Below are 24,173 nucleotides of genomic sequence, written 5' to 3'. Positions count from 1 at the left end.
GCAGCTGATGCCGGGCCACTAGATCCTGTCCACTCACAAGTCCTCGGGGGTCTTCTTGTCTTTTCAGTTTTATTGAGGTATAATTGTATCAGTTGCAGCTGTGTCACATACTAATTTGATGTATGTATATATCGTACAATGGTCACCACAGTAAGTTTAGTTAATATCCATCACCTGGCAGAATCACAGTTTTTTTCTCATGATGAGAACCTTCAAGATCTACTCTCTTGGTGACTTTCAAATGTGCAATACAGTATTGTTAACTGTCATCACCATGCTATATGTGACAGCCCAGATTTATTTATTTTATAACTGGAAGTTTATACCTTTGACCACCTTCACCCCATATCCCCACTCCCCACCTTCTGCCTTGTGTATTGTAGCCTAGCAGCTACCAATCCAATCCCTGTTTTGATGACATTGAGGTTTTTAGGGTTTTGGTTTTTTTTTTTAGATTCCAAATGTAAGTGAGATCATACAGTATTTGTCTTTCTCTGACATATTTTACTTAACGTGATGCCCTCTAGGAATCTTTGAGGGAAGATTATTTCCTTGCCTTTGTGGTAAGTTCCACCAAGGATGTCTGTCACTCGGGTTCCTAGGACACCTCTCTTCGTGCTCAAATCCCACCACAACCCGGCCCACTTGCCCCAGGAGTTGTGGGTTCAAATTGGTCCAGTTATACATGTCTAATTCTTTCTGAATCCAGAACCACTTCTGTTCCTCCTTATGGGGTGTGTTTGTTTACTATTTAACCCCAACAAAGGGCCTGGTTGCACTCTGTTCTTGGACAATAAGGCTACGTCCTAGGGCAGGTTAAGGCAAGTAGAAGGCTTTCTGCTCCTTCTTCCTTCAAGAGAGGGAGCTGCTTCTGGGCACCTCAAAGATTAGGTATGTAAAGGTATGTGTGAGCGTGTGTGTGTGTGTGTGTGTGTGTGTGTGTGTGTGTGTTTTGTTTTTGGCACCTCTTCTTTGAGCAGGCATACAAAAATTCCACAATTATTCTTGAGCAGACCATCCTACTCCAAGACTCTGGACTAAATGTCAAGCCCATTACATGATATGTGTCTACAGCAACTGCTGTCCTCTGTCCTTTTGGAATCACACTGCAATCCCTTGTCTCCAGTGAGGGAAGGCCAGGGTTCTAAATGTCCACTGCTATAAAATGGGAGTTATGTAATGCCAAGGTATTCCAAGATAGTCCTGTTGTCCAAAATTCAGTCTTATTCTTTAGAATTTTAGTTTGAAAAATCTGGTCATTGTAGTTATAGGGATAGGCTAGTTAAAACTCTTTAAAAAATATAGAGTTGTACATATGCAACATGGAATAATGATCATTATCAACACAAGTCTGTCTTTTCAGCTCAGGGTAAACATTCCTTGGCATAGGAATTTGCAGGATGGGGAGAAAGTGTTTCTGGCAGGAAGAATAGAATGTGTGGGGGCCAGGAAGATAGAACATGGATCATTAGGGAAACTGAAAGAATTTTGTGTGGCTGGTGCTTAGTGAGGAGAGAGGAGCCAAGTGGGGATGGGGAGATGGGCAGGATCCAGGCTATAAAGGGCTTTGCAATGGATATTAAGGGATTTGCACTTTATTCTAACAGCAACAGGAAACTATTAAAAGGTTTTAAGCAGAGAAGCGACTCAGTCATATATTCATTTTAGAAAAGTCACACTGGCTGCCGTGTGGGCAAAGGATGGGAGGGTAGCATGCTGGGATGCCAGTAGGCCACTTAGAAAGCTTTGGTAAGCACCGGATGGTGGGAGCCTGCACGAGAGAGCTGATCATGGGGATGGTGAGAGGTGACCGGATAAGAGAGAGATCCAGGAAGTAGAATGAATAGAACTTGAGGTTAGACAGTGTGGAGAGTGAGGCAGTGGGAGGATTCCCACCTGCTGCCATTCTCTGAGACAGGAACCTTGCCTGAAGAGAAGCAGGTGCCAAGGACAGATGATGAATGTGGTCAGTGTCGTAGACACTGAGTTGGAGAAGTCCATGAACATCCAGGTGAGGAAGTCTCATAGACGGACGCATGGACAGGGCTGGAGACAGGAGGACCCTCTGGAGGGGAGACCCGAGTGGGAAGTCAGCAGCCTGCAGGCCGTCATTAAGCTGTGGCTGGCTTTGTAGGAAGGCTGTAGTTTGCGAGCCCCTCAAACGCAAATTGTCTTTTTTTCTATGAGTCCCCATTCCCAGCAATTGTCCAAGGGCCTAGTGCCAGGTAAAGGCTCTGTCAATCTCTCTATTCTCCATCCTTTGGTAGTTACAAATACGCTCATGTGTGAAAAAGCATGGAACACATATGTTGGTACAGCTTAAAGATGTTTGTATATAAAATCTGCGAACATTTAAGGAAAATGGGTCGGTGCTTTTATGTTAGGTAAGTGCCAGCTTACTCACTACACGGATCTCTGATTTTACTGTTGAACCTTTAAAGCAGCATGCTCGTCAGGAATATAAAACCTTTGTGAAACTCAGTGACTGTTAGGCTCTCTGACTCACCCTCTGCATATGGATACCTCTTTAATTGCCAGTGTCTCTTCTGTATTTTATTTCAAGTTTGCTGCTACCAACCTGCTTTGGGACTCATATAAAAAACATTCCCAGAGGCTTTTAGTTGATCTGATTTTTTTCCAATTACTGCCACTTCCTTCTACATGTAACAGTCAGATAAATCATCTGTAAGCACAGTTTTTTATTAAAATCCTTCGGTGGCACCGCCGTTGTCACAAAGATGAAACATTTCATTCCAAGGAGATTGGCTGTGCCTGATCTACTGTATTCTCAAGCACAAGCCTTCTTTCTCCCAATCTTGATGTCCTACTCCTCCTGCCTTTGAATAGGAGTGTTACTTGGACACCTTCAGCTTTGCATACACCTCCAATACCCACTCCTCCCTTCCACCTGTTCAGATTCTCTCTTGCTCCTTTAAGACCCAGCTTCAGTTTGACCCCTGCCGTTATCTGTCCCACCGATGGGAAACTCTCCACGGTCTGCCTTACATTATTCATTTTCATGTCTACTTGTCCTGTTTCTCTTCCTCTATTTCAAGTCCCTCAAGGGAAATTGTATGTCACCCTTTGTATCCCCCTGCAGCGCTCAGACAAGTATCTTGTGTTTCATAAACTGGCTCAAGGACATTTGTGAATTAATAACTTACTGCTTAAAGTAAAGCTGATTTCAGAATTGAAGTGCAGTTTGAGAGATGATCATAGTATATGTGGCCTGGCCTACTTTATAAACACGTTGGCATGAGTGAGTAAAGAGATTTATCAATACAGAGCCTAAAGGGTTTGAGGAACAAAAGAGTCAGATGCCAGAAGACAGCCACCGCTGGATGCATGGTGATTCTGGTCGGAAGGTGGAATGATGACCATGCTGTGTTGGATGGTCCTGTGCTAGCTTGAAGGACAGCCAGGACTCTGCCACTGAGCAAATGCCAGTGTCCCCATCGTCATGAACGCTAAGGAAGAGGGGACAGTAAAATATCTGGGAAGCAAGGAGGGCACATGGGTCGAAAAGATAGTATAAAAGAAGGGCCCAGAGGATTTTGGAGAGAAGAACAAAATTATGTCAAGACGCTCTGCGAACCTCTGTTTTGAGTTGGGCTGTTCAATCACTTATGACAATGATGACATCCAAGGGTGCCTGTGATAGAGTGAGTCAGGCTGAATGTGAAGCTGTCACAGTGATTAAACTCAGGGTTGTATGCTTTGAGCTCTTCTCCCAGAAATCCCATGTCAAATCAAACGCCTTTATTAGATTTGGTTTTGACACTTGCACATTTTAAGTGTTCAGTAAATGTTGCTGAATTAAACTGATTTTTAAAACAGAAAAGGATCTTCTGATTCAAGTAGCTAGAGCAAACCCTTTTTGGTGTATGTTTCTTTGAACATGATGTGTTATGCTCTCCAGTGCTCACCAGTAGATTTCAGATCTGTTTTCACTAACTTCTACGTGAAGCAGTATCTCCTCAGCCCACCATCACCTGTGAAACACATTCATTACTTGAGGGACTGAGTGATCTAATGTGAGCATCAGTGAAGTTGAACTGAAAATATACAATGTGTTTTATGTTATCATATCTGAAGACATACTTATGAATTTGTGGCACGTGCTTGTATTCATAGACACACCTATCTATGAGTCAGAAAATTCTAACTATGCTTGGGCTCTTTTGGATGTTTTATTACAAAAGAATGTTCCACTGGACATACATAAATAAAAGTACAGTTTTTATAAACATCTCTTTGCATGCTTTTACTTCAAAAAGCATTCTGCAGTGTACTATTGTTGCAATGCACGAAAACCTCTATGCACTGTAAAGAAAAATGCTTGCCAAATTACTGTTTAATCAGTCACTAGATATCAGTTTCCAGTTTTCATAGGACTGTCCCAGACAAAATTCTTTACAAGGATTCTCTCTGCTTGGAGACTATATTCTCCTTGATTTTAGCATGTGCTCTTTGCCTCACACAGTTAATGCTCTACAAGTTATAAACATTTCTCTCTGTCCCTTTGTGAATATGCCATTTTCTCTTAAGGAGTCATCACTTCCTTTCCAACCCTTGTTTACTGTTCATAAAAAGTTAACTTTGGAAGGGACCTTTAGTGGTCACCTATTCCAAGCCCTCAGGGTTCATTTATGATAAAGGCTCAAATAGTGACTCACATGCCCAAGGTCATAGCCGGTTCGTGGTAGAGGACTAGTTGTCCTGACACCTAGTCCTTGTAATTTATCATCTTTCAGGACTACTTTTTAGAAGACTCTTTAATCTCTTGGTCACTTAAAACACAATACTATTAAATCAGACTACTTTTGTGATATATTTGCATGACCCGAATTGAAGCAAACTCAGAGCTGTTCACTGAAGGTCATCTGAGACCTGGGTTATGTCTGGTTTCTTGATAAGCAATACTATCTTTTTTTTTTTTTACAAGAGAACAAATCTACACCTTTACTTACTTTTCATTAAATTTAAATCCTTGAGGGGTACAGCATCACACGGATTCTGTGGCCAATGACTTTAGCAGGAAGGTTGCTTCGGAATTTGGCACGAACCATGCCACTGTTTCCATGAGCACGAGTTACTTTTCCCCAGATTATTCTGGTTTTGTTTGGTTTGCCACCAGGAGTCACTGTATTGTTCTTTGCTTTGTACACATAAGCACATCTCTTGCCTAGATAGAATTCCGTTTGATCTCGAGCATAAACAGCTTCGGTTTTAAGAAGAGCTATGTGCTCCCTCTGGTTCCGGAGACCCCGCTTATAGCCAGCAAAAATGGCCTTGGACCACAGCCTTCCAGACATTATTTGGTGTTGTAGGAGTCCTGTTCCCAGCAGGCCTCCACAGACTCCAAGATGGTGGAAAAAGAGCAATACTATCTTGAATTTAACTCGGTATTTTGCCCACCTGCTAAACATGGCTGTATCTTTTAGTCTAGGTATGCTCTGAAGATAAAATATCTGATAATGTAGCTTGTTTATTGGTTAAATTTTGTGTATGGTAAAATGCAAGCTACATATGGTTTTATACAGTTTAATAAAAACTGATTTGTAAAGGAAAATTATGGTGCTTGTGAAGACTTGTGTTGGAATAGTCTAAAAATAATAGATCTAAAATTAGCCAGACAGGGAAGACAAATACCACATGGCATCACTAAAAAAAAAAAAAAAGCCAAACTCACAGAAACAGAGTAAAAGAGTGGTTACTGGGGATGGGGGCGTCGAGGAAATAGGGAGAGGTTAGTAAAAGTGTACAAACTTTCAGCTGTCAGATGAATAAGGTCTGAGGATCTAATGTAAAACATGGTGACTGTAGTTGACAGCACTGTATCGTATCATTGAAATTTGCTAAAAAAAAAAATAGAATTTTAAGTGTTCTAATCTACCTCCCACCCACCAAAAGGTAAATACATGAAGTGATAGATGTGTTAATTAACTAGATGGGTGAATCTTTTCATTATATATGTAATCATTATATATATACATATATGATTTCATTATATATATAATGTATATAGTCATTATATATATATATATAATCACCAGGATATACGTTTTACACATCTTATAATTTTATATGTCAGTTGTACCCGAATAAAGCTGAAGTGAAGAGCCAAAATAATAGATCCAGACAGGTTTTATTCATATTATTTATACTTACAGATATACTTAAATTACTCAAAGCTCTCAAAACAGTTTAAGAGTTGATACTGAAAGAACGGGTTTACATCGGAGACGAGAATCAACAGAAGTATTTTCTCGCAGTCATTCAGCATTCATCACCACAGAGTACCTACAAATGTAGCCTTCCGTTCATTTGTTGCCTAAAGCTATGTTGTCGTGAAACTACTGTTGAATGCTTCTTTTGGGCCTGTCCAGCCCAGTTATCACTTCAGTGAAACCGTTGATTCTTGCCACCCCTCCCACTTCCTACTTCCAAAGAACCAAGTAGTTATTTTGGGAGGGAGGTCTGAAAGTTGTGTTCTTGTGGTAGTTAAGGGTGACAACTTGGAACAATAATAAAGATTAAACAAGCAGAGAGTTGAAATCAATTCAAGTAAAGTTATTTGTCTGTTATTTTGATTGGGTAAATTCCAAAATTACTGGACAGTTTTTGATGTTGCTATGACCGACTTTGGCAAAGCTTGACAAACTTTCAGGTTTTTTGTTTGTGTGTGTGTGTGTTTTTTTTTTACTTCTGGATAGACTATGGTAAGATTGAAATGATACAGCAAATGAGATGGCTGTTTTAATATATGGTTGTATAGTCAATGTTATGAAAGATCTCCATTTGGCATATATTCCCAGATTTCTTTTAAAAAATCAACATTCAGGGGTTTTGGAGAAAAGTCTCACCTCTTGTCATGGAATGGTGAGCCGCTGTCCTTCTCGCACTGTGAACAAATTTAGAACATGTAAGATGGAAGAGAGCCATGCTAGGAGCTGTCTGTTGTTCATTCTATTAGGTTGTTTTGAGTTTTTAAAAATTAAATATTGAGTAGTTATAAAAGAATGCTTATGAAGTATATACAAGTTTTAAAGAACATTACTCTCACCTGTGTTATTTCTTATGTGCCTCTCCCACATCCACTGCCTTCTTTTCCCTTTGAGAGAACACCATCCTGGATTTTGTATTTTGCTTTTCTTTATAGCTTTATCATGAGTGTTTAATCATTCAGCATGTTTTTAGACTTTATCCTGTGGAATTGTATTTACATGCCTTCGTTCATGACCTCCATTTTCAATCTTTTACTCCAGTGATTCACCAGTGTTATTGCTTACAGCTGTATTTCATTGAATTTCATTGTAAAATATATATTCCATTATATTAATAGACTCTAATTTCTAATACCCATTTTCCTGTTGATAGGCATGTGGGTTGTTTCCATTATTTATTCCGAACAGTGCTGCTGTGAACACTTTCTATTTGTTGCTGGTTTATAGAAGTGTAATTCTGATTTGGTTTGCTAGTATCTCAGGGAATGTTCACATCCATGTTGAGTGCATTTGGCCTATAATTTTGCAATGACATTTTTAGATTTTGCCATCAGGGTTGTTCTTGTTCATAAAAGGAATTATGATAGAGTTTTCCCCCTCTCCTCTTTTTTTCCTTTTCTATAATCTGGAATAGTTTGTGTAACACTTGTTTTTTTGCTATTTGATGGAGCTTGTCTGTAAACCCATCTTAGATTGGTGCCCTTTTTGAGGGAAAATTTTAAATTACTGACTTAGATTTTTAAACTGTTACAGGATTATTCCATTTTTATCCATTTTATTTATGTTTTAAAATTCAGTGGCATATAGTTATGCATGATATCTCTTACTAAGAATATATTCATGATTCCCCCTATATTCTCTGTGGGGTCTGTAGTTGTTCCTTTTTTATTTCTAATATTGTTATTCTGTATCTCCTCTCTTTTTTTTCTTGGTCAGTTTCACTGGAAGTTCATCAGTTTTGTCATCTTTTTCCAGAAACCAAACTTGGATTTGGCAGACTATTGCATATTTGTTTTCTATTATGTGAATTTCTGATGTTATGTTTCTAATTGCCTTTCTTCTATTTCCTCGGGCTTTATTTTGTTCATTTGTTCCCCTGCCCCTCATCTCTTTAGGTAGATACTTAGCTCATTGTGATTGTTTTAAAATGCTTGCAAATTCTTTGACACTTTTTCCTTCAGAAAAATGAAAACCCAATTTCCTTCTCTTAAATATGGGCCAGATTTGGTGACTCTTACACTTCTTACAAATAGAAGGTGGCAGAAGTAATATGTTGAGTTTCAAGAATAGGTCACAAAAAGAATAGCTTCTGCCTGGCTTTTTCTCTTTTGGTTCGTTCACTTGGGAGGAGCTAGCCACCATCTAGTGAGAACACACAGCAGCCCTCTATGGAGGGCCATGTGGAGAGAAACTGAGGCTTCCTGTAACAACCAACACCAATATGCCAGCCATGTGGATGCTTCTGTTGTAGTCAAGCCTTCGGATGATTGTAGTTTTGGCCAACCATGTGACTGCAACCTCATGAAACACCTCAAGCCAGAACCACCCAGCCATAGCGCTTTTGAGTTCCTGACCCACAAAAACTATGAAAAAGGATATGTACCATGGTTGTAAGTCATTGGCTTTTAGAGTAATTTGTTATCATAGCAGTAGAAAAACTAATATACTCACTAATCATCATCCTTTCTTCTGCTCTAATAAAAGCGTAAATGCTTTACATTTCCCTCTACATATTATTTTAACTTAATCCCACAAGTTTGGATGGGCAGTATTTTTCATTATCATTTTTGCAGTGATTTTCATTATCAGATTTAAATATTTTCTAATTTCCATTATTATTTTTTCTTTAACTTATGAGTTACTTAGAATTGTGTTTTTTTATTTCCAAATACATATTGTGTATTTATTATTGATTTCTAGCTTAACTGTATTGTAGACAAAAAATATGGTCTGTATGATACCCTTTAAAATGTGTTGCACCTTGCTTTATGGCCTTGTATGGGGTCTTCTGCAGGAGGGAGCCAGCAGCCTAAAAGCTCCTTGAGTACTTGTATATGTATGTGTCTATTAACTTAAGTGTGTCTTTGTGTCATTCCAGTCTGTTTTATGTTTACTGATTGATTGGTTTTTTTTTTTAAGATTTTTCATTTATTTATTTGACAGAGATAGAGACAGCAAGAGAGGGAACAGAAGCAGGGGGAGTGGGAGAGGGAGAAGCAGGCTTCCTGCTGAGCAGAGAGACCAATGCGGGGCTTGATCCCAGGACCCTGGGATCATGACCTGAGCCGAAGGCAAATGCTTACGGACTGAGCCACCCAGGCGCCCCTGATTGTTTCTTACTATGCTAAATTTATCCCTTACCAAAGAGGGGTCTATTAAAATCTGCCACTATGATGGTAGACTTTTTCATTTCTATTAATTGTTGAATTATATTTTGTTACATATTTTATAACATATCCATGTTACTAGATGGATACTTGTTTAAAATTGCTTTATCTTCCTGTGAATTGAATCGTTTATTATTATGAAATGATCCATTTTATCTCTGTGAATGCTGTTTGCCTTCAAGTCTATTTTGTCTGATTTTATTTATTTATTTTTTTAAGATTTTATTTATTTTTCAACAGAGAGACACAGCGAGAGAGGGAACACAAGCAGAGGGAGTGGGAGAGGGAGAAGCAGGCTACCCGTCGAGCAGGGAGCCCGACGCAGGGCTCGATCCCAGGACTCTGGGATCATGACCTGAGCCTAAGGTAGACGCTTAACGACTGAGCCACCCAGGCGCCCTATTTTGTCTGATTTTAATGTAGCAACACTAATTTTCCTTTTTTAGGGCTTGCATAGACTATTCATTTAATAAAAACTTCTGACAATCTTTTAAAAGGAGCATTTAGTTTGCTGATATCTACTATGATGGTTTGGTTTTAAATCCCTCATATTTTGTGTTTTCTGTATATTCCACCTTTTCTGTTTCCTTTTTCTCTACATGCTTGCCTTCTTGCAGATTGATTATTACCACTGTGCAATAGAAATGTGTATATCCTGTTTTCTGTCTTGTTAGCCTGCATAACTTCTCAAAAATTAATCAACATCCTTAACTTTCTCTAAAAAAAATACAAATAAGTTAGAATGCTAACTCCTATAACATTCCCCACCACCACCATGAATAGACTCTCGTTGACATGAATTTTAATGATATCTTTTTATGTTAACCCTCCGAGATATTCTTATTGCTGTTTTATGCAGTTTTAATGTTTATCTTACACATCTTTACACTCTCTTTGCTCACAATTTCTTCTTGCATTTCAGACCTTCCATCTGGGAGCATTTTCTCTTGCTTGCTTGCTTGCTTTCTTTTCTTTTCTTTTTCTTTCTTTCTTTTCTTTCTTTCTTTTTTCTTTCTTTCTTTCTTTCTTTCTTTCTCTTTCTTTCTTTTTTTCTTTTCTTTCTCTTTCTTCTTTCTTTTTTTCTTTCTTTCTTTCTTTCTTTCTTTCTTTCTTTCTTTCTTCTTTCTCTCTCTCTCTCTCTCTCTCTCTCTCTCTTTCTTTCTTTCTTCTTCCTAAACTGTATCCTATAGAATTTCCAGTTTTTGTTTATCAGAAAATGTCTCTATCTTATCCTTGTTCACAAAAGATATTTCACCGCATATGAAATCTGGGGTGACAGTCATTTTCTGTAACCACATTGAATATTTTATTCCAGTCTTTTTGCTTTCCTCATTGAAGTTGAGAGATTTGTTGTTCTTTTGAAAGGAGTTTGATGTATTTCTCACTTTTAAAAAAAACACACACATATTTTCTTTGTCTCTGGTATTCTCCAGTTTCACAAAAATGTGTCAAAACTGTGGAGTTCGTATTTATTTAGAATGCTTGAGATTTGTTGGTTTTCCTGAATCTGTAGGTTATTATTTAATCAATTTTAGAAAATTCTCAGCCATTATCTCTTTTTCTCCTTTGTTCTGTTTCTTCTCCTTTGGGAAATCTGATTAGACACATATTATATTTCTTATTCTATCTTCTTCATCCCTTAACCTTTTATATTTTTCATCTTTTTTTTCTGTTTCTTCCTAAACAGTTTCTATAGATCTCTCTTCTCAGCTATATTTAATTTCCTGCTAAACTCATTGAGTTTTGCTTTTAATTGTCATATTTTTTCTGTTTCTAGTGATTATTTCTGTTCTTTTTCTAATCTAAACAGTCATTTGAAATCATCTCTTGCTCTTTACTCACATTGTCAATTTCTTCTATTTTAAAAACATGTTAAACTGACTATATTTTATATTCTGTGTTACTAATTCCAATATCTGAAATCTTTGTGGATTGTATTCTGCTATTTCTTACTTCTGCTTGTTCTCTCTCATGGTACCTTATTAACTGGTGTACGTTGTGATTTTTCATATAAGCTCATAAGTTCATAATTCACCAGTTGAAGGTGAATTCCTCCAGAGAGGATTTGTGTTTCATCTTACCAGATGATAGAGGGCACTGCCAGATATTTGGACCACTCAGTTAATGTGCATTTAAGCTATAAAGTTGTGGGAATGTGCTTGTGAATATGATTTCTCAAGGGAAGTATTTATCTCCTTTACTCAGTGCCAAGGTTTGAGACAGGCGATTTTCCTTGTAATGGTATAAAACCATTTATATATGGGTGGTTTCTGCACTTTAATTTAGCACCTTATATGGATTGGGACTTTGATTCTGGTACTCAGCTTCCTGGGAGACTACATAAAGGGTAGCACACAGTCATCAGCTTAAGGTGGTAAAGGCACTGGGTCTGTGATGCCTTCACTTTTCAAAAGTGAAAGCTAGCTTCAAGGCTTGGCTTACATTTTGGGGGTTTGTATTAGTTTGCTAGGGCCGCTATAACAAATTACCACTGACCGGGTAGCTTAAGCACCATAAATTTTTTGTCTCACATTTCTAGAAGCAAGATGGTGTTGGCAGGGTTGGCTCCTTCTATGGGCTGTGAGAGAGTATCTGTTCCAGGCTTTTCTCCTTGCCTTATAGAAACATTACTCCTATCTCTGCCTTCGTCTTTACATGGCATTGTCCCTCTGGGCATGCCTGTGTCCAAATATCCCCTCTTTATAAGGACACCAGTCATATTGGATTAGGAGCTCAAACTATTCCAGAATGCCCTCATCTTAACTAGCTACATCTACTATGACTTTATTTCTAAAGAAGGGCACTTTCTGAGATACTAAGGATCAGAGTTTCAACATACAAATTTGAGGGGGAAACACAATTCAACCCATAACATATTTCTTCTTTTACTGCCAGCTCATCAAGGTATTTAAAAATATTATTCAGAGTGTATGGGACGCCTGGGTGGCTCAGTTGGTTAAACGTCTGCCTTCAGCTCAGGTCATGATCCCAGGGCCCTGGGACTGAGTCCCTGGTCCGGCTCCTTGCTCAGCGAGGAACCTGCTTCTCCCTCTGCGCACTCCCCTGCTTGTGCTCTCTCTCTCTCTCTCCCTGATAAATAAATAAAAATCTTAAAAAAAAAATTAAAAATATTATTCACAGTGTAATTTATGCAGCAAATATGTATATATTTTTCCCATGGAGAAGACCGGTTAAAGTACAGAACCTACCATAGTGCTGGACACCCACAGATAAAATTTAAATGGTGTTGAAAAGCTAATTGTCCCTAATAGCAGTTTTACAAAGGATGCTTCCGTCTTTTAAGCACACGTTCATTTTGCAACCCCGTTGCATTGCCCTTGAGGTTTGGCAGCTGCACATTGGCCACCTTGCCCTCGGGGAAAAGACTCAAAAGCTAGCTAATCTTCAGAAAATTTTCAAGTTCCAGGGCCTCGTTAGGAACCAGTGTTTCAGGGCGCCTGGGTGGCTCAGTTGGTTAAGCGACTGCCTTCGGCTCAGGTCATGATCCTGGAGTCCTGGGATCGAGTCCCACATCGGGCTCCCTGCTCAGCAGGGAGTCTGCTTCTTCCTCTGACCCTCTTCCTTCTCGTGCTCTCTATCTCTCATTCTCTCTCTCTCAAATAAATAAAATCTTAAAAAAAAAAAAAAGGAACCAGTGTTTCAGTCTAACTCTGTGTTGAATGCTCTCTGCAACTATAGCCGATACCAGCCATAGTGGTAATAATAAAGAAATCTCAGTCATCAAGGTTAAATTCTACACTGTATGCAATGTGTAAGATGATAGAGAAATGCAGAATACATTTTAGAAAGCTTTTCATTACATATAAAGGAATCAGCCTCAGTTCTCTGAAAACTTTGCTTCATCAGAAGCTCTTACTCATTTAAGGTTATCTAGAGACGAAGATTCTTAACAGTATTTTTCAAGATTTTATTTATTTGAGAGAGAGAGAGTGGGAGCAGGGAGAGGAACAGAGGGGGAGGGAGAGGGAGAGGGAGAGGGAATGAATCTCAAGCAGACTCCGTGCTGAGTGTAAAGCCAGACACAGAGCTCAATACGGGGCTCAATGCGGGGCTCAGTGAAACACCAGGCTCCACATGGGGCTCAATCTCACAGCCCTGAGATCATGACCTGAGCCGAAACCAAGAGTGGGACATTCAACTGACTGAGCCATCCATGAGCCCCAACGTTTTTCAAAGTGAATCTGTCAACCACTTGCTCTGAATGAATATGGGGTCAGGGTGGGGTGAAGAAGCTGTTAAAATTTCAGATTCCCTGGCTTTACCACAGACCTACTAAATTAGAATTTCTGAGGAGGAAAGCCCAGAAATCTGTATTTTAAAGCAGCATCCCTTCAAAGTTAGAATGGTGGCTGCCTAGGGTCTTCCTCCCAAATGTAAGGAGTTTTTCTTTAAGCAACTTAATCGTTGTTTTTTCTAAAGTCACATTTCTGGTAGGGAGTTAGGATTTTTATAATACAAAATCGTTGTTTGAAGTGGTATTCAATAAAACAGTTTAAAATTAGTGTATGGCCACAATGTGCTTAGCAATTATATGATAAAATCAAACCATTTATAATATTGTAGCTAGGGTACCACAACTTCCTTTTTGAAAATGACCTTAAATCTAATAGAAGTACAACTGAGAAATATTTTATTTATTTACTGAGTTTTGCATTTCTAGTGTAAGCCTTTATCTTTATCTTTCCTACTGCATTATCTAATTGTACATAAAAGCTCACTCTGGCAAGTTGTACCTTGAGTATGTGTGTGGAGATGATCTCCTCTAATAAGATGAGATATCTCTCTTCCCTTCTGCCTGTGTTCTCGCCTTCTGACTACTGTAGGGGAGGAAAAAATTTTCCTCAACCTTCTTAGTCAGACTCAGACCGAGTCTCTGGCTCGGTCTGAAAATTAGACTGACAAAGACAGATGAACAGGAGAAAAGTATACAAATTTGTCTAATACACATGGAATGAAGTGTATATATATATGTAATAAGTCTTTATAATGGAATGAAGACCTAAAGAAACAATTTCACCTGAGCTTTTTTATACTAGGTTTGATGAAGAATGGTAAACTGTGGAAAGACCTGATAGGCCAAGGAGTATGAGCTAAAGGTAGTAAACTGAGGGAAACAGGGAAGGCCTGTTTTTAGATTCTTCTTGGTGTCCCTGTCTTGGAGGTAAGGATGCTCCTTTCCTCTAGGTCTAGGGAAGGCACCTCTCACATGAGGGGATTAGGGTAGGAGAAGGTCAGGGAGACCTTTTAGTTTCTGCCATTTTCTCAAACTACTTCAGCTTAAAAATTCAATATGCTGAGGTGCCATATTTGGGGGTAGTGTGTTCTGAACCCCATTATTACCTTCTACCTCTAACTGAGAGATGGCTCTAAAATCCCAGAGGTAAACAATACCTCTAAAAGTTATTTAGTCTGTTTCCCTTGCCAGTCAGCTATCTTGGAGGCTGTGCTTGATGAGGGTAGGAACCCTGTGTTGTAAAAACTTGAGTTACCTAGCTGCTGCCTTGAAGCATTGTATAGATCAGTAAGAATAGTTAACAGTCTGTGAAGGTTCCCTGGGTGCTCCCATGAGTACAGGAGCAAAAGGAACTGTGCTATTTATTTTATAGGGATTAACTCAGTGATTCTTCAACTTCTGTGGGTGTCAGAATCCCCTGGAGAGCCTATTAAAACACAGATTGTTGGGCTCTATCCCCAGAGTTTCTGAATCATTAGGTCTGGGTTGGGTCCTAAGAATTTGCATTTCTAACATGTTCTCTGGTGATGCTGATTTTGATATTCCTGGTCTGGTGACCATACTTGCAAAACCACAGTATTAACTCATTTAATCCTCATAGAGGTAGGCACTATTATTTTTATCATCCCCATTTTATAGATGAGGATTCTGGCTGGGAAGACAGCTGGTGATTAATACAAGACTTCAAACCCAGGCAGTGTGACTCCAAAGCCCATGCTCCATCTAACCTACTGTACCATGTGGCTTCTCAATTGGCAAGTACTTATTAAGCACCTATTGTTCATTATTTGACTAGCTGCTATAAGAAAAATCTAATCCAATTCCTTATTCAGGCCCACAGGATTTCAGGTTTTAGTCACTTCTTACTGAACTTGACACCAGCATATTTAATTTTGTAATATCTATCTGAGAGGGAAGTGAACTGCTGTAGATTTATTGAAATTAAGGTAGCAATTGAGATGCAGAAGTTAAATCTTTTCTCTGCTTTTCAACATGAAGTTGTGCCTTAACCCAGATGGGTTTTCCTGTGGTAAATTATGTACTGTAAAAATGCTCTTCAAAGTCAATTTTTTTTGGCTTGTACAAAAATACAGCTGAGAATAATTTTGTGGGGTATGTTGCAGGGGTGGGATTGAAAATTCATGGTACTTATGTATTACCATCTCCTTATGTTTTAAGTACTTAGCCTTTTTTTTTTTCCTTTTAGCATTTTCTTATGCTGGTTGGATTCCTATATTGGCTATTGCTGTGGGGGGACGTCCTGACTTGACCTGATTTTTTTAGCGTTTTCTTGTGGAGACCACAAATTATGCTTCAAGTGACCACCATCCGGCTGTTAGGGGGATGTTCCTATTTTAAGGGGCTCCAAAAGGAAGGTGAAAGAGAAGGAAGTTGGGGAGGAGCAATGACATCATAACACCCACTTTCAGACCAGGCTACTCCCTCCCGAGTTCCCTTTCCTGTCAGGGATCAGGGCATGGGCTATGCAAGTACCAGCAAAGAAAAGAACTGAGACTTCTCTTCATATGTACTTGCTGTTCCTTCCCCAGCTTTCCACAGAAATTAGAGGACTGCCCGGACTGCCCAACTGCCTAGATTAATGACAATAATTTTTCTTCTAGTTTTGTGCAGGTATGTCAGGGATAAATAACACCTTACAAGATGAGATGGGCAAAACTTGGAACAAAAGAACCTTTATTAAGTGTCTACCATATCCAGAACATTGTCTTAGATACTGGGCAGGGGGTGGGTGGCCAGGGAGCAAGCCAAAACCAAACAGCCACTGCCTGTAAACAAGACTTGGGTTGCAAGGCTAGCCCATTCCATCAATAGTGGAGAGTTTTGGGAATTGTTTTCTCCTAACTTTCAAGGACAGTTGGAATAACAACTGGAAAGTAAACCAGGAACATCATTTTACCTCATTCCATCTCGCTTCAAGGCAACTCTTGCCCAACCTGAGGTGTCCCTCTTCCAGAGAACATGGCTAATCAGACTAGAGGCGATCTTTTAACACATCTTAACCATTGTCCTTTCCTTTTTCAGCCCCTTGTGAGGAGGATAATAGTTAAAGGTCTCCCCTCTTCTTTTCTTCACCGCTCATTAAGACATCAGATAAGATATATTTTCAAGTTTTGAGAACCAAGAGCCTTCCAGTACAGCTGTAGACTCCTTTAGGCAATGCCAATGAGTCATTCTTGCCAAGACCATAGGTAGTTTGCATCTGTCTAGCATTTTCTTGTCAGAGGAAGCTTGACATACACAGAATGAGCTGTACTTCCTGGCACTGTGTGCCCTAGTCAGGAACCACAGAATTTTGCAACAAGACCATTCATTAAGGGCATTCAGTATTGCAGTTGGGTCACTTTTCGTATGTGTATTGTGTGTGTATGTGTGTGTGTGCTGTGCTGTGTGTGATGGGGGCTACACCCCAGCTTCCCGGCTGGCCTCACTGATATCACTGCATCGGTATAGGCACTGTGCTTTGTACCTTTTGTGCAGAAGCAGCTCATCATAGTTTGTGTTTGTCTTTATTTTTTTTTTAAAGATTTTATTAATTTTTTGACAGAGAGCGAGAGAGGGAACACAAGCAGAGGGAGTGGGAGAGGGAGAAGCAGGCTTCCTGCTGAGCAGGGAACCCAAGGGGCTGGATCCCAGGACCCTGGGATCATGACCTGAGCCAAAGGCAGACCCTTAATGACTGAGCCACCCAGGTGTCCCTGTGTTTGTCTTTAAAACAAACCAATTTACCCATTTGTGTGTTGATGGATAAACAACAATAGAATGGAAAAGAAGTATTGGATTCTGGTTGGCTGAACAAATGCAAAACTTACATTGTTTCTTTTATAGATACCTTGAAGGCCAGATGTTCTTAGGATTGCCAGAAAGTTCTAAATATCACTAATGTTATTAATTTTGAGGTAGGTTGATTGATGTTTATGGTTCAGTTTGGTTGTGATGAAATATAGGGAAATTCCCAGCATAGATAAGTGAGTGGCTATTGGACTCGGAAGGTGGTCTAAACTTTTTCCATCTCTGGTTTCTTTTCTGACTTCTAGTTCCATGTTTGGTGAGGGTTTTTTTTTTTTTTTTTTAATTTTTTAAAAGATTTTTTACTTTAAGTAATCTCTACATCCAACATGGGGCTCAAACTCACAATCCCTGAGATCAAGAATCACATGCTCCACTGACTGAGCCACACAGGCACCCCCATATTTGGTGGTTTTCGATGAATACAGTAGTACTCTGCTCATACCATTTATCCTTTTACCAGGTCAAGAATCTAAGTCTCCTATGGTCTCATTAAGATGTTCCTGGAAATGTGAATTTCATAACCGAAGAGAAGGGAATGGAAATTGAAATATTATAATAGCTAACAATCAGGGCTAAATGGACTATTACACATTATATTCTTGAAATTATATTTCTTGTCTTCTTAGTTTTTCTCCAAAGAATATATCCTGTAATTACAACACTATTTTTACTGCCCTTTGCTTCCTTCTGCCTTAGAAATAAATCCTGTGCCAAGTAGCTCACTTGGGGCTCCTTAGTTCAATTTTCTGAAGGGGTTGGCTTACATGTCATTTCCCCTGGAAAGCCTTCTTTGTCAGGGCTAGACGAAAACTTCTCTGATTTCCTTCTTTCTATCTGTGCATTCATCTGTCCTTCCTTCTTTCCTCCCTGTTTCTATTTCCATCACAGTACCAACCACGTTATTATCATCATTTATTGTTTACTTGTCTGGCTCCTAAAATGAGAAACTCCTAGAAGCCAGGCCAGTGCTGATTTCCTATTGCTTTTAGCAACAGGCCTGGGGTATAGTATGCATGCACACATTTTTGTATTTTTTAACTGAGTGAAAGAGCATAGGGTGGGGGTCATTATTTGAAGAAGGGTCTAGAAAGGATAAGAATAGTTAACAAAGCTATTTAGAGTGTTTTGGAAGAGGGTCCAATTTACTTGTATTAATAGCAAGGCATTTTCCTCCTAAGACTCAGCTTTCTTCCTTAAATACCCATGAAGTTTTTTGCTTATTTTCCATTTCTCCAAAGGTGCATCAACTTTGCAACTTTTCCTCTTGCTCCTCATCATTTGCTGTCATTCCTATTTAGTCTTTTTTTCTGGATAGAAAGCAGTATTTTTGGCTTATTATTCAAATAATTTGTGAAAATCAATTTTACTAGTTGATTTCTGACCAAGACCGGTCTCAGGCAAAGTGATTATTATGCCATTATTTAAATGAATTGTTTTGCCAGCTGTGCCTCATTAAACATGCTTTCTTTTGTTTAAAAAAAACCCTTTATTGTCTTTTATACACCCGTTTTCATTTTACACATAATTCTTTAGAGTCACATTGGTAACTGTAACTTTAACGTTCCTTTTGAATAAGTAACTTAATAAAAGAAGAACACAAACAACATTTCTTCACCCCTGTGAATGAAAGACTTTTCCTCTCACATTAAAGTGGCTTCTGAAACCCTATCCGCTCCATGAAGCTTTACTAGAATAATGCCAGGATAGGTATCTTCCTCCAATCCTATTCTACTCAAATGTGCAAGTCATACTTGTTCATGGACTAAAATTATGCATGTATAAAGTGTTTATTTATTATTAGATAGCTCATAGAGGAAGAAAATGGAAATGAAATATTTTGTATGTTATAGCTTGTCAGAGATATGATTGTAAATTGTAATGGTAAAATATTGGCTAACATTGCTAATATTTATTGAGCACTTACCATGCGCTATGTGCTAAGGCTGACAATAGTCGTATGGATTAGTGTCATCCTGAAGAAACTGAGGCTTGCACAGGTAAAGGAACCTGCCTAGGAGATGGACAGTTAATCATGTGTAGACTCAATCCTGAATGTTTGACCCCGAAGGCCATGCTCCTAAATGATGTGTGTTTAAGAGCTTGGCACCCAAAGGATAACATTCAGTTTTCCCTGACACATTTCAAGAGGGATTTTAGAAAGTGATAATATTAGTCACCAGTATTTGAGTGAATACTGTGCTAGGTAAGGTGCTTGGTGTTTGATATATGTACGCTCTTTCAATCCCAGTGACAATATTAAGCAGAATTAATTTTTAGCCCCATTTTGTAGATGAAGAAACTGAGACTCATGGAAATTAAGAAATTTGTTTAAGGTCACAAAGCTATTAGATAGCTAAGCTCAATTCATACATAGATCTGAGTTCTTGCTGCTGCAATACTAAAGTGTGTTCAGGGAAATGTTGAATAGTATGAGGTCAGGAAGCCAGGTTGTATTCTGAGAGAACTGCATATGTGCAGCCTCACAATGATTGAGGGGAGGAAAAATTTTCATATATCTTCTGTCACATAGAAGAAGGATCAGGCATATTTTATTTTGCTCCAAAAGGCAAAAGTGTCTCTTGTAAATATGGGCGATCCCGATTCTGAAATCCCAGTTGCAGTTGCTTGCTTCTAGGAGTTTTATTTAATTAAAAGTAGAAATTGAATCTCTAATTCAAAATTACTAACAACTAAATGTGAGCTCACTTAAAGCCCCTGAGTGACATCTATCACATGCATCACATAGTATATTTTTGTTGTATTAGAAGGAATAACACTTCTAGAGTAACAGAGATAAAGCCTCAAGTCTGCTCCATGTCTGCCTGAATGAAAACAAAAATAATCTTATCTTTCTTCTTTTCCTCCCTACAAGAAGGTGTCAGTAGTTCCAAAGGATGATAAGGCCATCTGTGGGGTAGGAGAGGGGAATTGCTTCAGTGTTCAAGCCTTCATAAGGCAGAGGACATTGGACAAGTCAACTGATAACACCTACCACAATATTGTGATGAAGTGAGTCAACTATTGAACATGAAGTTCTTGGAGCTCCTTACAGGAGGCATATAATGTTAAGTTAATAAAAGCTGGTGAGAGGTTGAGCAGCAAGTAGGAAGTGATGTGAGCAGGATCAGGAGACCCAGTGTGGGCCAGCCTGAGGGTTGGCCATCACTTCCCATCACAAGACAGTGGTTGATGTGGGCCAGGAAGGGGGAATATTTAAGGATAAACAGGCAGTGCCAAGGGAAGGTCTGCAGGTGATTTTCCAATATGTACTTTGGCATGGTCTGATACTGACTTGGTGCAAGGAAAGACCATGTGAACCTTGTCATTATTTCCTCTCTTTGAATGGTAGATTAACTGTGGGTGTCCTTGCATCTGTGGAGGAAAGAGTAGAAAATTTGTTTTTCTTCACATAAAAGGACACTGGAGCACTTGGTTTCTGATGGTACCATAAGACTACATAGTGCTAAGTAAAGAGGTGCTGGGAAAGGTGGCTTTGTGGGACACACTAATTCTACTCCAGGACACAGAACCAGGTTAAGGATGAAGAAATAACCTTTTCTTCCTTCCTTCCTTCCTTCCTTCCTTCCTTCCTTCCTTCCTTCCTTCCTTCCTTCCTTCCTTCCTTCCTTCCTTCCTTCCTTCCTTTCTTTCTTTCTTTCTTTCTTTCTTCTTTCTTTCTTCTTTCTTTTTCTTTCTTTTTCTTTTCTTTCTTTCTTCTTTCTTTTCTTTCTTTTCTTTCTTTTTTCTTTTTCTTTTCTTTTCTTCCTTTTTTCTTTCTTTTCTTCCTTCCTTCTTTTCCTTCCTTCTTCTTCCTTCCTTCCTTCCTTCCTTCCTTCCTTCCTTCCTTCCTTCCTTCCTTCCTTCCTTTCCTTCCTTCCTTCCTTCCTTCCTTCCTTCCTTCCTTCCTTCCTTCCTTCCTTCCTTCCTTCCTCTCTCCCTCCCTCCCTTGTGCCAACTAATACCCACTGAGCACCTTTTGTGTATCAAGCACATGCTAAGTGCTAGGAATCCAGTGGTGTACAAAGCAGACCTGATCCCTGCCTTCCTAGAGGTTAAAAGCTAGTAATAATAAAGAAAAAAATGTAGTTATAAATTGAGATGTGTATGTAAAACATGCACTAACGACTTATAACAGAAGGACTTGATTTAGATTGGTTCAAGGGAAGGATTCTGTGAAGGAATAACATGGCAAATTAGCCTTGAAGAATGTAAGGTCTAGGAAAAGAGTTGACAAATTATGGTCTATATACCTTGCCCTCTCTCTTCTCTCTCACGCTAAATCTGGCCCAATCTGGCTACCTGTTTTTATGTGGAACATTGGCCACACCATTCACCTGCGAATTGTAGGGCTGCTCCTGAGATACAATGATAGAGTTGAGTAGTTTCAACAGAGAACGTTTAGGCCTGCAAAGCATAAAATATTTACTACTTTGACTTTTACAGAAAAAGCTTGCTGACTGCTGGTCTAGAAATATCCTTGAAAATAAGAGTTACAGTATTTAGTTTGACCAATGGATTTTCAGGCAATGTGGGCCATAGACTTTGCAAGAGTGAAATATTTGTGGGCACAAATTATTTGGACATTGTAGTGTATCTCTCTTCATGAAGTAGGCTTTAAGCAGAACAGCTTTCTCCAAAATTTGACATTACATATTTCAAATGGATTTTCTGTCTGCAGAGAGTGCTATGGCATGGTGGTCATAAGCTTTACATTTGGAATCAGATTATTTTGGATTCAAATCCTGGCTTCACCACTTATGACCTGTGTTATTTACCCTCATTATTCTTTTTTTTTTTTGAGATTTTATTTATTTGAACGAGAGAGAGAGCACGAGTGGGGTGAGGGACAGAGGGAGAAGCAGACTCCCCGCTGAGCAGGGAGCCCGATGCCAGACTTGATCCCAGGACCCTGGGATTACGACCTGAGCCGAAGGTAGACACTTCACCAACTGAGCGACCCAGGCGCCCCAACCCTCATTATTCTTTAGTTTCCCCAAATACTTCTTGTGAAAACCAAGTGAAATAATGCGATAGGACTTAATACAATGACTGGCATACAGTAAATACTTAATACATATCATGTTACTATTTTTAATACACAAAAATATCCTCGTAGAAAAGCACATCAATTTTTGAATGTCATCCCATATACAGTCTTCATGGCTTTTCTTTATTTTATTTTCTATCCTAACAAAACATTTTTCACGATGTCTGAAGATAATTAAGAGTGGTGATACCTAAGTCACAATTTTATAATGTTTTGAAATTTTTAGCATATTAAAAAAAAACGTTTTACTCTGGAAATTTGAGGACTTTGCCTACTTTGTCTCTCCCATCTCCCTCCCCATGGACTTTACTTGGTGATTGTGTGCTTCTTAATCCCTTTGCTGACTCCCAGCTACCTGCAGCTTCGCATATTTCTAAATGCCCCTCAAGGCGGATCTTCTTCATGGTTCCCTCCATCTGCAACCCTAGCCTGTATTAACTCTACAGCTCAAATTCCAACCCCTTCTAACACTGCAGTTCTTGGATTTTTGTTTTTGTTTTTGTTTTTTTAGCTATTCATGAAAGGGCCTATTCTTCCAATGTTTTATTTTCTCTCTCTTTGTTGTATGCAGTCCTTGTACTGACCTGACCATTGCCCCCCTCCATGTTACCCCACCTCAACCTAGCTTATTCTGCCCTGAAGCTCTGGCTTTTGTTCCATTTTCCCATGGCTCTGATGTGCAGGAGTGCATGCGTACTGATTGATAATCACCCGAAAAACCATGGGGTGAAGAGGTAACAAAGGTGGAAGCTGACTGCCTTGCACACACCCACTCAGCTGTCACCTCTACTGTTCCCTGCTGAAAAGTGGCCTTCTCACCATGCTGTTCATGAAACTGGCACGTAGACCTTCCCTAAAATGCCCGTAGGGTGGCCAGCAGTCACCCAACAGAAATTTGGTGATGAGCATTGCAAAGCACACCAGTGATGCAGAGCAAGTGAGCATGTTTCCACACTGGTGATGGCTTCACAGCACCATGAAAAAAACATTGGCTTGATAGCCTAGTCAAGAAAAAAATTAGAATGGGTAAAACAGAAATCAGGTAGTGAGATGCACTCTGCTTCTGCTTTCTGATCCTTTTTGGTTTGTTTGTGTGGGCTACATGGTTACTGGGGAAATACAAACATAGGCTTGTGTTCTCTGAGTCCAGTGGTATGGGAAGCAGAGGCATCAAATCAAAGAATCTTAGAGACCATGTACTCCACGGCCATCATAGATAAGGGTACAGATAGATAGATAAGGGTACAGGGTAGTTGAGAATTTACCCAGGATCACGCGGAGGAAGAGTGGCATTGATAAATGTGTGTGGGCTGAGGACAAATTTGCAGGCAGCAGAGGGTTTCAATGAGTCAAACCATTTTTTGAGACAAATTTTGTTTCTCTATTTTTTCTTTAAAAATTTTCACATCTCTCTATCATCTATATGTCCTATATAGATGATATAGTATATAATATGATATAGATAATATAGATATAACATATACATGATTGTATACAAATCCATAAATTCAGTCATACCATAAATGCTAAGCTTCTGTTTTTTTGCTTGCTGTCTCCTCTCATTCCTCCATTAACAACATTAAAAACCTTGAATGTATCTTTCTATATTTTTCTCCATATATATACATACATTAATTTCTTTAAAAGTAGGACTATGTGATACCTAC

The 24,173-nt window shown here is 39.1% G+C and overlaps 2 protein-coding genes across 2 annotated transcripts in view; one reads left to right on the top strand and one right to left on the bottom strand.

Annotated features, from left to right (window-relative positions):
• Positions 1-24,173, top strand: part of NIBAN1 (niban apoptosis regulator 1) — a 152,621-nt gene that overhangs the window by 76,186 nt on the left and 52,262 nt on the right. The gene's annotated exons all lie outside the window — the stretch shown is intronic.
• Positions 4,928-5,315, bottom strand: LOC113932432 (60S ribosomal protein L35a-like). Its single transcript, XM_035722286.1, has one exon. It carries the CDS (start codon positions 5,313-5,315, stop codon positions 4,983-4,985), a length of 333 nt encoding a protein of 110 aa, XP_035578179.1. The 3' UTR covers positions 4,928-4,982.

This window comes from Zalophus californianus, chromosome 10, assembly GCF_009762305.2.
Source record: "Zalophus californianus isolate mZalCal1 chromosome 10, mZalCal1.pri.v2, whole genome shotgun sequence".
Lineage (NCBI taxonomy): Eukaryota > Metazoa > Chordata > Mammalia > Carnivora > Otariidae > Zalophus > Zalophus californianus.
The sequence above is the reverse complement of the archived record's forward strand: the minus strand, read 5'-3'. Positions and strand labels throughout refer to the sequence as shown.

Bases quoted from the DNA above. Each gene is read 5' to 3' on its own strand.
- LOC113932432 (XM_035722286.1), bottom strand. From the start codon at position 5,315: ATGTCTGGAAGGCTGTGGTCCAAGGCCATTTTTGCTGGCTATAAGCGG.